This window comes from Petaurus breviceps, unplaced genomic scaffold, assembly GCF_028583685.1.
Source record: "Petaurus breviceps papuanus isolate PSGF00001 unplaced genomic scaffold, PetGlider_PUasm1.0 66, whole genome shotgun sequence".
Lineage (NCBI taxonomy): Eukaryota > Metazoa > Chordata > Mammalia > Diprotodontia > Petauridae > Petaurus > Petaurus breviceps.
The window spans coordinates 5,493,331-5,508,166 of record NW_027186442.1 but is presented as its reverse complement, the minus strand read 5'-3'; the positions used below and the strand labels follow the sequence as shown (position 1 = coordinate 5,508,166).

The window sequence follows — 14,836 nt, the reverse complement described above, 5'->3', positions numbered from 1 at the left end:
ATTTTACAAACAACGAAACGGGTCTAAATAAGGGAAATCATTCAGTCATAGTTGTTCAGATAGTTAGAAAGCTGAGAATTTAAGTGGTTTCTTTTTTGTTTTTGTTTTTTGCTTTTTGTAGGGGCAACTGGGATTAAGTGACTTGCCCAAAGTCACATGGCTAGTTACGTGTTAGGGTGTCTGAGGCTGGATTTGAACTCAGGTCCTCCTGACTCCAGGGCCGTGTAAGTGGTTTCCTCAACTACAAATCCACAACTCTTTCTACTATACCCCATTTCCTTTACTTCTATGTTTTTTTAATTTGAGAAACAGAAAATGAAATTGTGTCACCAAGTGCTAATGCAATTAAGCCCACAACGTCAAAAGGGGCTGTACTTGAATTCTGAATTATAAAATTCTATTTAGCAAAAACACTGATTCTATTACCTTTGAGTTGTTTGGCATATTTGAGGAGGAATTGGTAGGGATGTTCCACTTGCAAATCAAACTTTATGGTCTGTAATAGGATCCTCTCCAGAACCATAACTTCTTCCTAAAACAAAACATACAGAAAAAAACTTAGAACGTTATGATGCTCTTTACAATCACATCTCAATATAGCTCGAAAATGGAGTTTTCTGATATAATTAGGGTCCATGCACATTTTATAGCTTATCTCTAGGCATGCTTTTAACATCTGAATTCTGATCCCAGATAATTTATGTGCCTCCTGAAGAACTGAATAGGGAAAAACAAACACTGAATAAATTAGCTTATATACTGGACTAGAAAGTTGAATAAGCTCTAAAATCCTGCTTTTTTTTGCGGGGGGGCAGGGCAATTGGGGTTAAGCAGCTTGCCCAAGGCCACATGGTTAGTAAGTGTTAACTTACTGGATTTGAACTCAGGTCCTCCTGACTCCAGGGTGGGCGCTCCATTCACTGTGCCACCTAGTCGCCCCTATAACCTCTAAAATTTTAAACAGGCCATTTTTCTAACTAGAGATCTATCCTACATAATTGAAAACCTCTGGTAATGAAGGCAGTGTGAAAATATCTGGCCTAATACATAAAGAATGTTTAAGCATACACAGTGAGGGTAGAATGGCACAGTTGGATTTGGAACCCCAGGACCTGGACTTCAATCTTATCTTGTTATTCACTATCTGAGTGATTTTGGGCAAGTCATTTTATCTCCCCAAGCCTCCCTTCCACATCTGTAAAATGAGGGATTTGGGAATGCTCTAAATCTCTGAACCTCATAACATTAATATCAAAGTTTACATTTGCTTTGAGGCTTTTTGGCAACCCACAGTATTTTACAATATTATAGACTCAAGCACCCATGCTCCTCCACTGACAATTCATTTTCATTTTCATTCAAGCCCTCTCTTTCACTACACAAAGGAATTTTTTTGCATTCCAAGAATCCTAGACTGCTCTGAACCTCACAACCATAAATGATAAAGGAGTGATGTTTATGAGATATAGCAGCAGCAACATCATAATTCAATAACAGACACCACTGTGTAGGATGTATGCACTTTACCCTGAAAATTCTTAAATTCGATAGGCTTTGGGTAACATCCATTTTTATCGGTTATTTAACTTCCAAATTCTGCAAGATAAGGAATATTACTTGGAATATATTATATATGTATAAAAAGATAAAGACCTCTCTAGAAATCATAGACCTAAATTGAGCAGGACTGTGCTGACACATCAAGAGGGCACTGTTAGAAAGTAATTTTACCTATGAAATAAGCTCATGGGGAAGGATATTGCTGTAGTATGGCTGCTGTATGTGTCTACCTATGCATGCATGTATATGTGTACACAGTATTGTAACTGATGAAAAAAATTCAGTCTCTTTTGAATGATGTATAAAAACATGCTTTGCATGATATAATTTTTAAACAAGTAAGAACATGTTCTACACAGGACAAAACATTAGAGTGAATGCTATATCATATGTTTTGCTAAAATTCTCAATTCTCTTTTTCTAATTTTATAGATGTAGTCTATTAGAACTGGCCATTACTAATAGTGATGAAAAATTAAGGGTTTCAGATAAAGAACAGGCAATAAGCAAGTATTTCTTGAGCACACATGATACACACACGCGTGCATACACATGCAGATGAAACATTTTTAAGATACATCAAATAAATGTCATGATTTCTAAGTTTAAGAAATCAGTAATTTACCACATGAGTTGTATCTATAAATTAAGTTATACTTCAGATTATTTTTTCATACATCGTTAATAGGTGGAAGGAAATACATTTAGATTGCAGTTATTTATTTAAATTATTCCAAACAGTAAGTCTCATGCTTCAAGTTCCCATTTAAAGCTTAAAAACAATGAGAAGCTTCAAAAATACTTGTAAGGTATAAAAATGTTATGCTAAGATTTTATTTTATTGCTTTGTTACCACTTGTTTCCAGTGGCTTCAAAATTCTTCTAAATTTAGAAACTGCCTCCTATTACTAAGTATCCTAATCTATCGTCAGCCACCTGCAAACTAGATAGAATTACAAGATGATAGTGTCTGACTTTTTATGTTAGGAATGTTAACAGGTGTAAGTAACATTTTGTCTATTACTGGTAAATTATCTAGTGTCCTGTAACTCTTTAAAAATAAAAGTCCCATCTCACATACACCACAGTCCTAAAGCTTAAAATTGTCCTGATAAAACTGTATACTCATTTTTACCCTTCAACTAAAAAAGGATCAAAATTTCATGTAGAGTTGGCTGTTTATAATTAACATATGAACAAGGAACTTAGTCACCTTTAGTTACTTTCAAAGTATATATAATTACTGGATAACTATAAAAACTAATATTATACTGTTTTCTAACATCCTTGTAGTTCAAAGCATTTAGTAGATCTTTTTTTTTTTTACCCTTTTCCATTTTTACAAGCATTTATTATCCCTGCCCCTTCCCCCAATTAAAAACAATAGCAGCATCGATTGAAAAATCTCATAATAAATGTGCATAATCCAGCAAAATAAACTCCTGCACTGGCCATGTCCCAAAATGCAAACATCTCATTTCGCATTTCAAGTCTTGAAGGAAGCAGGTGGTACTCTTCATCATCAATTCACTGGACTTGTGGTTTATCACTACGCTGAATAGAGTTCTAAAAATTTTTTGTCTATGATGCTGCTGTCAAACGAATAAATTGTTCTTGTTCTGCATCATTTCATAAAGGTCTTTCCAGTTTTCTCTGAAACTGTCCCTTTCATCATTTTTTCTGGTACTACTGTACCACATACTGCACATATACATATGTAATATTCTATTATACTAATAGCCATAATTTGTTTAGTCATTTCCTCAAAGTGGGGCAATCTTTTAGTTTCCAGTTTGGGGATACCATGAAAAGAGCTACTATAAACATTTTTGTGTCTATTCCATCTTAATTTTTTTTCTCTCTCTTTGGGGTTGATCCTTACTTTCCCATGTTTTAAATTAAATCTAAATTACCAAATACTTAGTGAGGCATTAGCAGTTTAGTGAGGACACAGTACTGTCATTTAAAGAAGTAGGCAGAGAGGTGAGGTTGATTCACCTAAAGTCACAAGACTGAAACTCACGCTCTAGACAAGAGGGATACTTCCACGTCTTACCTCTTAGTAGGCCCTTAGAGCAGAGATGTCAAACTCAGCAACCCAAAAAAGCAGATTAAAATATAACTGAGAAATGTTTAACAAATTAAATAAAAATAATACAACAGAGATAATGTAAATTTGTGATTTTCTTTTTTAACTTCTTGGAGGGGGGAGGACAGGGCAATTGGGGTTAAGTGACTTGCCCAAGGTCACATGACTAGTAAGTATTAAGTGATCTGAGGCCGAATTTGAACTCAGGTCCTCCTGACTCCAGGGCAGGTGCCACCTGCCAAATTTGTTTTCTAAGTCAATATGCCAAGCGTAGGGAGTGCCTCAGGCCAGAACAAAAATCTGTAACAATATTTAAATTGCTTACAAAAGTTAAGTGATCCATGTTAATCTGGGAGACAGAAGAACTGCCATATCTGATGCTACTTGATATCTGTAGGAGAATCATGTTCCATCAGCAAAGTCTGTTAGCCTGATCTCAGAAGTTAACCAGGGTATGATACGGCTCTGCTACCTGTCAATTCTGAAAATCATCTATGGATGGTGAAAACCCCAGATATTTGATTCTACATTCCTGGCTTCTGTCTCAAGGAGAAGCAGTGAACTCTGCCCCAACATAGAGATATATTGGTATGATGAGTATTTTTCTGGTTTGCCTCTATTGCCACCATTTGCTGGAGACAGCAAGGAACATCACTAGCTAGAGCATGAAGAATTTAGCTTGACACCAAACTTTTTAGCTCCAATGATTAACTGGTTAGTGACAATTTCTCATTCAGCTTCTATTTACTTAAGATAAGCATGTCAAATAACTAGGTATAGTTATAACCATAGTTAATAGTCAGTCTGCAAATTCCAGTTAATTCCTAATGTTTACTGAAGCAGTTTATGATTTTAACTTTAGTTTCCCCTTCTGCTATCTATTCTTTGATGTGTATATTATGTGTGTATATCTCTATCTATCTATCCATCTATCTATAGCTATATCTTTTGCCCCCTGTACAATTCCATTGTATATGTATTGCTTATGTAACTAAGGTCTATATAAAGTGGCTGAAACTGAGCCTCAAGGCCCATTTGGATATCATGAATCTATGTTCCAAGCATATGATAAACCAGTTACTAAAATACTTCTCTGTGTTGATAAGTACAACTGGCAGCAGTACTTATGATCTTTGGATCTTTTTAATGTCAAAATGGTGACCATTTTAAGGGACAGATAGATTAGATAAAGACTTAATTTTCCAGCCCTGATGCCATCTAGTGTGCACAAGGTAAAATTTACCTAGAGAGATTTCTGGGCAGGAAAAATTGACTATCTGGCAAAGCTGCTGTTCCTTCTAAGAAATTTACAGAGACAAGTCAATATTCTGTGTACTTGCCTTTGTTAAACTCTTACTCCTGAATAATCAATCAGACATAAACTGTTAAATTCTGGAATGCTCAAACTGGCAGCCACATCAATTTATCTGATGAACAGGGCACTGTGATTAAGCAGTTGAAAATAAGGGCCAGATTGAGAAATTCTGAGGTCCTTAAGAGTCTACTCTCTCAATTCTTTTTTTTTTTTTTGGTGATTATCTGGGCCAGGACCAGGAAATTTTCCAAGTCCTGTGACCTTTCATCTAATTTACTCACAGCAATAGACCTGTCTGATTGTCATTTGTTAATGCTGTACTGTCTTGGCTAACCTTCCTGTCTAAATTCATAAGTAGTCCTGGTTAGGTCTGGATAAAAATCTGACATAAATCTCATGAGTAGTCAGATATCAATTTTGAGGTCTCTTACAGAGTCTGGTCTGGTTAAAGAATACAAATATGAAATAGACCTCAATTCTACCTGGGGGGGGGTGAGGAGGAGGGATGAGGGTAGGGTCAGAAATAATTTTGGGTGAATCTGCTAGGTTGACTTGATTGTTTGATTGGGTGTCATTTAAATACGGCACTCTCTTGACTACTGGGTAATCTTGGTTTGTTCTGATGTAATCCTCAGGTGGAAAGAAGGGTTTCTGTCACTAATGATATAAATCTCAATTATGCCTTGGGTGGTCAGTGATCATTATAGGATCCCTCAGGTTAACTGGTCAAATCCCAGGATTCTAGTTTTTGGCAACTGCCTGTAGATTCAGAAGTAAAATTATTCCTGGTCAAATCTCCTGATGAAGGAGCTCTAGTATGGTTAAATTCTGAAAAGAATTAACTGTAGAAATGGCCTAAATATAACATCCTTGACTCTGGAGCAAATCTGAAATTGGAATATTGCTTATGTATAAGTTAACTGTTGAAGCTTCAACTTAAATCACCTCTAAGTGTCTGTGGCTACTGCAATTCTAATGCTGACCTCACTTTCTTGCAAAAAAGGAACTTCCATGTTTAACTTTTTTAGGGAAATAAGTTTCAAGAATCTGCAGGAAAAAGATGGGAAAATCTTTTCTCATCTTTATGCTCCTAATTCTGTCCATGCTGGGAGTATAAAGAGAGAGAAAATAAAGTGAGAGAAAGACTTCCTCTTTGCAGAAATTAATTCAAAGGAAACCTGTTTACTATGCATTAAGTATTAATGAAAATGTGGTTTGAAAACACTGGAATATCCTTGTGGGTTTTTAGGATAAGGAGACTTTTGGATGCACAAGACATCCCACTGTCACCCCTCTTTATTCCCTGAAGAGTGAAAGAAAATGCTCAATTCTTAAACAAACCTGAAGCCAATCTTGAGAGACTTTAGTAGATAATTTTTCTAGAAGACTCTAAAGAGACGGGGGGGGGGGGGGAGGGAAGGGAGGAGAGAAAGAATCTGTTATCTGGTACTTAAGATTATCTCAAATCAGAAAGTAAATACAAAATTTAATTCTAAGGAGAAGGATTTTGCCTCACCACTTTTTCTTTCTGTAAATGAATTAAAAGAATTAAAATATCTAGGTAAATTAGAAGTAAAGTCACCTAAAAGGAATTAGAATGGAATTAAGTGGAAAAATTTCTGACAAATTGTATAGACTTGGTACAGGAGGCCTTTAGTTAGTTCATTATAATATTCAGATATGGCAGGAAATAAAAAAATAGTGGAGATCTGGTGGATCAGTAGACACACAATACATAATAGTAAATGATTACAGTAATTAATCTTGTGCTTGACAGATGTAAAGATTTAGGTTTTAAGGATAAGAATTCACTATCTGATAAAAACTGCTGGGAAAACTGGAATCTGGCAGAAATCAGGAACAGATCAATATCTTACACCATTTACCAAGATGTATACATGACCTAGGTATAAAGGGAGATACCGTAAAAATTAGTACATGGACTATATTACCTATTAGACATATGGACAGGAGAATAATTTATCAATAAATAAGAGTACTGTGAAATGTAAAATGAATAATCTTGATTACATTAAATCAAAAAGTTTGATACAAATAAAACCAATCTAGCCAAGATTAGAAGTAGAAAATTGGAGAAAAATTTTATAGACTATTTCTTGGGTAAAAGTTTCATATCTCAAATATATAAAGAACTTTCGCAAATTTATAAGAAAAGGAGTTATCCCTAATTGATAAGTGGTCAAAGGATATGAACAAGCAGTTTTTCAATGAAGAAATCAAAACTATATTTAGTCATGTGAAAAAAACGCTCTAAATCATTATTGATTAGAAAAATTCAAACAACTTTGAGATATCATCTCACACCTATTAGATTCACTAAAATGACAGAAGGAGAAAATGAAAAATGTTGGAAGAGATGTGGAAAAATTGGGACATGCATACACTAGTGGTGGAACTGTGAACTGATACAACCCATTCTAGAGAACAAACTGTAATTATGCAAGAGTTATAAAGGTGTACATACCTTTTGACCCAGCAATACCACTATTTGGTCTGTTTCTATATGTTCTAAAATATTTACAGCAACTCTCTTTCTGGTGGCAAATAGCTGGAAATCAAGGGGATGCCTATCAATTGGGAAGGACTAAACAAATTTTGGCATGATTGTGATGGAATACTACTGTGCTATAAGAAATGGTGAGCTAAGTGATTTTATAAAAACATGGAAAAGACTTGCATGAAATAATGAAGAGAACAGAACCAAGAAAATGTTGTATGCAATAATGGTGCTATTATCTGAAGAACTGTGAAAAACCAAGTTATTCTGAGTAATATAAATATTCAATTCCCCTACAAAGGAAGTTGCTGGCCTCCCCCAGGGAAAGAAATGATAAATAAATAGGAAAAAAAGATAGTGGAGATTTCCTTCAAGATGATTATTAGTAGTCCATTCTGTTGTTAAATAACATGTATACTAAGGACGGTCTCTATTTACACAGCTGTTGAGATCTCTAAAATCATGCTTCCATTTTGATCAGAGAAAAAGACTGTCAAGTTTTGGTTTAACTGGTATGGTGCTAATTTGCAAAGGGGAGATTTGGTGGAATTAGGGAAACTAACTAAAATGGGTCCAATACAGACCTAGGGATAGTCAGAATTGTGATCTGAGGACCACCCTAGGTAAGGTTGACAGGCTTATCACCAGAAAATTGGGCATTCAGCTAACGAATTTTTTGATCAAGGTAACTAAGAAACTATCAAGAAATTATCCACTAAAACTCTAAGAGTAGCAGTCTATGTCAGTGGAAGGTGTAATGACACTAATATAATTACAATGCTTTTTAATTACTGAAGGGTTAAGGAGGGACAATGAGATTATATTAACCTTACCTTTGGGTCATCTCCAAACTGACCAAACTGTACATCATTTAATAAGCTACGAGCTGTTTTGATAATATCTTTACATTTTTTAGGAGTTTCTTCTACTTTCCCTGCCAAAAAGAGACAGCACGCTCCTGTCACCTATAAACAAAACACACACACGTACACACACCAAAAAACACACAAACAAAAAAAAACCAAGTGTAAGACTATTACATTGTAATTAATTATGGGAACAAAAGCAAATGGTTTACTTTAGACCTATCTCTCAAAGAACAAAGATGTAAATAATATTTTACATGTCCCTCACATGCAGATTAGTTTCAAGAATTGTTTTAAATTTGGGGACAACTTTAAATAAATGCCAAATATAACTACAAAAACAAATTTTTTCCCTTGTACTAAAAAGGATGGTTTTATTAAAGACTCATTAGTTCTTGGCTTTATTTAAAAAAAAAAAAAACAATATAATGAAACAAAAATGTATTGTTTGGTAAAAAGAGCCAATTTAAAAAACCCAGTTAGCATAATTTTCTTAATTATTTTCTGGGTTTCATGCACAAACCCAAAAGGTAGACAAGTAGTAACAGCTTTTTTATAACCTAAAGTAAAATCTAAATTTTACTTTCATTTTGGCATTTCTTAGCTATAAATGAAAAGGCATCCATTTGGTCTATATCCTAATTGCACTAAAATTTAAAATGAGGATACTACTACTTACCTAGCTTCTGTTTATGGTGTTTAAGGAAGCGTTAATAAAAAGGTATCTTCAGCAATACAGATACAAAAAACCTTTTTCTGCCCCCAGGCAAATATGACCATAACTTATACCACAGTATAATAATGATTTGCTAGGGGAAGGAGTATTAAAATGCCACTAGAATCTACATCATAAGTGTTTTTATTCTTACTATTAGGAAAACAAAATTACAAAGACATAGAATTATTCGAGTAAAAATTGAAGGAAAACAATACAAGAAACATCAAATTAAAATAACACAGACACTTACATATCTTGGGAACTGTTTAAAGGAATGAAACATATAGAAGCGATGAAAATAAATTATTCCAGTAGCCAGGGTATCATAGTGTCTGGTGTTCTAGTTAAGGACATTAGCAAAGAATCTTCCGAAATCAAGACTTTACTTAAAGTCAACCTGGAAAATAAACACTTTCCCCAGCAAAAGTTAACACAAACATGAGCTATAATTAAATATTAGAATTATAAAATGAGAATTACAAAGATATAAGCTTTTGACAAGAGGTAGGCTTATGTTTCCTTTAGGAATTAATCGACTGATTTTAATGCTAGATCATCTTCCCATTTATGTAATCATTGGGCTCAAAAGTGAAGCTTACAGATTTAATTGATAAACCTGGAGTTAAAGGAAAAATCTGCATAGAGTCAAGAAAACAATGAATTAACCTAAATATTTTATTGCAATAAAATTTGAAGTAGACTTCAGAGATTTTTTGAGAACATATCCAAGAAGTCACTGTACAACCTTGTCTACAGTTTCTAATTTAGTTCCAGCAAGGGGGGTGGGGGGGGGGTGGGGGCGGGGGTGTGTTTGTGTGTGTGTGTGTGTGCCTACTCAAAGAAAACACTCTTGACAAATAGGATACAGTCCCAAACGTGTTCCTACATCAAAGATGAACCTGGCACCCTCTCGGCGGTACCGGGCTTCAGTAGCTGGATCCAGTCCTTCTAATTGCGAAGGTGTATGAGCCAAGTCTTTTTTATCCCAGTACCAGCATGGTTTTGTGTGGTCCAGGTTTGCTGAAGTTACTGAAGGGCTGGAATTTTCTTTATTCTCCTTCATTTATTGAAATAAACTTGTTCTTATTCAAAAGGTTTCCTGAGAAAGTCGGAATCCTGTGGGGGGGAAAATCACAAATATTATAATTCAACATTAGTTATCCAAACTGTACTATTAGTCCCAAACCATTCAATAAAAATGAATCTAATTGATAGTTGTTCCAGATTGGGGGCAGGGAGGACATGGGGAGGGGCAGTAGGGAATGGCCTTAAACACTTGTTAGTCATTTTACCTGTCCCCATTTACAGGCTTTCTCATATTTCTCTCTTGTCCCAACAAGAATCAGAGGGTTTTGAGGAAATTTTAAAAATGGCTTCTCCTAAAGAAAGGCTAGAACCAATTCTACTCATACCTTCTGACATTCTACTTACTATGAGTAGGAAGAATCAATGAAATACAAAGAGCTCCAATTCAGAGTAATCTAATCTTCCATTCCCCAGTGATATTAATTCCTCAGTAGCAGAGAAATATTTTAGATTTATAAATTTTTATAACTTTCATAGCTTTTAACTTTTCAAAATTCTTTGATATGGATTATTAGGACAGGTATCATGAACCTAATTTTGCATATAAGGATCAAATTGCATAGAATGATTCTTAAAGACACCTACCTAGCTTAGAAGAAGTATACTTACTGACTTCCTCTCTAATGTTTTCTCCATTACAACACATAATATGTTCTTGTAGAAAAAGTCTTGGGTTCTAAGCCATGAAATATTAATTCAGGCTCAATCACTAATTAGCTGAATGACCTTAGATATAAATGCCCTGAGTATAAATTTTTTCTTCTATGAAGGATGGGTAATATGATCTATCTCTAAAGTCTCTTCCAATTCTAAAATACTGTGAGGAAAGGAGGGTACCACCTACATTATTATTGCATCACAATTCATCCCTAAGAGTCAGAATTTCTTGTTACTGAAAGTTCCACATCACACTGCTACAGCTGCTTTTGTGAGACTTCCTACCCATTCTGAACCCTTTTCCTTCTAGGGGAATGAAAAGCACAGCTGCAATACAAAGCTATGGTCTAACCTTTCTGATGGAGCAGGTTCTCCTTTTGTATGAGCACAAACCTGGTCAAAAGTTAGATATATCAAAGCTGGTAAAAATCTTGAGGAAGCACAGGAGGGAGATCATACATTTATCTTGTCATGTTTGAGTATCTCATTTTTTGTTAACTCTTTTTCTGCGTAGGTTATCATAAAATCTTTATTTCTAAAAATTTAGTGTGGATATAATTACTGAAGATGCCAAAAATCACAGAAAGTTAAGAGTTGTAAGATCCCCTCAGAGATCATCCATAGAGTCCAAACTGATTTTGTCTTGACAAATTTCTCTAGAATTTTGCAAGTCATGTGTATACTTTCAATATTTAAAATGACTGCCCCCAAAAGGAGACCAAGTAAATATCCTAGTAAAGTATCAGAAATTTAGTTGTACTGCTTAGTCTATCTTGCAAGTGAAATATATTTGATGCTATTACAATGTTTTCAGTTGTGCCTGACTCTTTGTGACCCCATTTGGAGTTTTCTGGGCCAAGATACTGGAGTGGTTTACTATTTCCTTCTCTAGCTCATTTTACAGATACAAGGAAACTAAGGCAAACAGGTTTAAGTGACTTGCCCAAGGTAATGTAGGTAGGAAATGTCCGAGGCTGATTTGAAATTGGGAAGAAGAATTGTCCTGACTCCAGGCCTAGCAGTCTGTCCACTGTGCTGTCCAGCTGCTCATTTATTTGATAGCACTACTATTTTTAAAAAATAATTTATATAAGTGACTATAAAAAAATGTTACAAGGTAGGGCTCCTAGCTACAGAAAAGTAACTACTTCCTTGTTTGATGTTGAAACAGAAAATAAATTCATTTTTCTTTTTAAAAAAGCACAATTTTAACATTCTTTTAACTTATGTTTAAGGTGAAGTTCAACTGCCTACAAGATATATCTAATTCAATAGCAACCTTACACCTCAAATTTAATTTAAACTGAAGTCATTATTCTTCACAAATCATTTCCTCTTACCCAATATCCTGGGACCCATGACTGGAATATGATTCTGGAAGAGTAAAAGATATGTTAAGAAAAAAGGGAAGGAGTTCCCAGAATCATTACATATTAAGAAGAAACACTAATATAAGGAAATCAAGAATGAGTTAGAGAGGGACAGCCAGGTGGCGTGAGCAAGGGCGCTGGCCCCTGAGTCGGGAGACCTGGGATCAGTTCCAGGCTCAGATACTTAACACCCAACAAAATAACTGGCCATGTAACCTTGATCAAGCTACTTAACCCCAATTGCTTAGGGGTGGCCAGGTGGCATAGGGAGTAAGAGTGCCGCCCCAGCGTCAGGAGACCTGGGATCAGTTCCAGCCTCAGATACTTGGCACCCACACAAAAATAACTGGCTGAGTAACCTTGAGCAAGTCACTTAACCCAGATTGCTTTAAAAAAAAAAAGAATGAGTTAGGGGAAGAGGAGCACATTTGGGTGAGCACCAATGGTGGCAGAAGCAAAAGTGATAGCTATCAACTAAACAGAGGCTCAATGCAGAAAGAAGGGAAATAAATAGATGTGGATATCAGGAAATAGATCAAAAGTCCTTCCTGAGACAGAGGGATGATAGAGTAGAGGTGGCCAACTTCAATCATACAAATATTTGCTGGAACTAACTTTCCCCCAAAATGGAGTACTAATAATTTTCAAGGTTTGTTTTCAGTTGTTTTCAGCTGTCTGACTCTAAGCTCCCATGTGGGGTTTTCTTGGCAAAGTTACTCGAACAGTTTGCCATTTCCTTCTCCAGCTCATTTACCAGGTGAGGACACTGAGGCAAACAGGGTTAAGTGACTTGCCCAGGGCTGGTTAGTGTCTCAGGCCATATCTGAACTGGGGTTTTCTTGACTCCAGGGTGAGTACTCTATCCACTGAGTCACCTAATTGCTTTAATGATAATTTTATCCTTCAAATGTTCAAAGAATCAACAAGGGGAAATTCTATCATGGACTTGATTGACACAAATAAAATTGCTGGGGGTAGAAATGTTGGGAAGCTTGGAAGAAGGAGGGCATAGTTTGACCTACCCTCCGGATTTCAAAGGTTTCACAGGAAGATGGCATGGTATAAAGGAAAGAACACTGGGCCTAGAGTCAAAGAATCTAGGTTGAAAAGCCGCATTTATTAGTTCTTACTACCTAAATGATGTTGGGCAATCTGTAGGTCTCATTTTTTCACCTGTAAAATAAGGTTGGATTCAACAGACTCTGAGGTTCCTTCCACCTTTAGATCTATGAGCCTAAAAAAATAGGCAGGATACCAGGTGAACAAATTCTACAGGAAAATTCAATCCATAAGGGTGTGGGGAACTGGCAAAAATGAAATTCTGGAAAGAATTTCAAAGAAAATCAAATAAGGGGGTAAGGGGAATGGTCTAAAAAGACACACATACATCAATGAATTTTTAAACAGTAACAGAGAATAAGGAAGCTAAATACAACAAGAAAGGTGGTTTAAATTTTTTTTTTTTTTAAGCCGGAGAAGAATCAAGAAAAGATAGAAATTGCTGCTTGGAGTAGATGAAATGACAATGAACACAATGAAGAAAAAAACAGATTTGCTCTACTCTTTAGTTTTGCCAAGAAGAACCATCTTGGCTAGGAAAGAAAAATTGCTAACAGTATTCATTATAAGTAAAGAAACAGAAAAAAAGAGTTCCTACCTGCTTTTGATAAATTCATCACCAGGCCCATGTGAACATTTCAGGGAAATAAAAAAGAACTAGCAGATGTGATAGCTCCACTGTTGAGTGATTTTCAGACAAAAGTGGAGGAGAGTTGCAGGGCTGGAGAGAGGTAAATGTTCTAATTTTCAAAAAAGGGAAAAGAATAGTCTGAAAACCACAGGCCAGTGGGTTTGACCTTGATTTCTGGCAAAATTCTGATCTGTATTTTTTAAAAGGATGGTTAGTCAAAATCTAGAAAAAGAAACAGTACTGTCAAAGAGATAGTAAGTGTAGCTGGACCAAGAACAGTTCATACCAGGGGTGGGGGATCTGTAGCCTCAAGGCCACATGTGGCCCTCTAGGTCCTTGACTGCAACCTTTTGACTGATTTATTCTGTAAAACTTGGAGTCACTCCAAAGGCTGCACTCAAGGATCTAGAAGGTCTTATGTGGCCTCTGGTTTTGCATATCTGTTAGACTAATCTTATTTTCTTTCTGAAAGGATTATTGGACTAGTAGATTGAGGAGTGCTAAAACTACAATTTACCTAAAGAATTTTGGAAGGTCTCACGTTATTCTTGTGGACAAGATGGAGTAGCGAACTAAACAACAGGCCACTAAAGTAATTAAAAGCTGGCTGAATGGTCAGACCCAAAGAACAGTGATTAACGTTATCTTCTTGGAAGAACAGACCAGGGACCTACAATTGGCCCTATGCTATTTAATATTTCTATCAATAACTATAATTCTATCAATAACTTAGATATAAATGCATAGCTGGAATGCTTATAAAATCTGCAGATGACCCAAGGCTGTGAGGGATAGCTTTGCTGGATAGTTGAGTCAAGACCCCCCCCAAATCTTTATAGGCTAGAAAACTGAATCAAATCTAATTACATAAAATTTACTAGGGATAATAAATAGGTTCCAAAAATCAACTTCACAAATGTAATACAGGTAAGTTATTGTTAGGAAGTGGTTCATTGACACTACAAAC

The 14,836-nt window shown here is 35.6% G+C and overlaps 1 protein-coding gene across 1 annotated transcript in view; it reads right to left on the bottom strand.

Annotated features, from left to right (window-relative positions):
- LOC138173881 (cyclin-K-like) overlaps positions 1-14,836 on the bottom strand; it is a 38,143-nt gene that overhangs the window by 16,897 nt on the left and 6,410 nt on the right. Inside the window, 4 exon segments of the mRNA XM_069103957.1 lie at positions 427-532; positions 8,316-8,447; positions 9,317-9,398; positions 9,933-10,182. Coding sequence (XP_068960058.1) covers positions 427-532; positions 8,316-8,447; positions 9,317-9,398; positions 9,933-10,129 — 517 coding nt within the window. The 5' untranslated portion in view covers positions 10,130-10,182.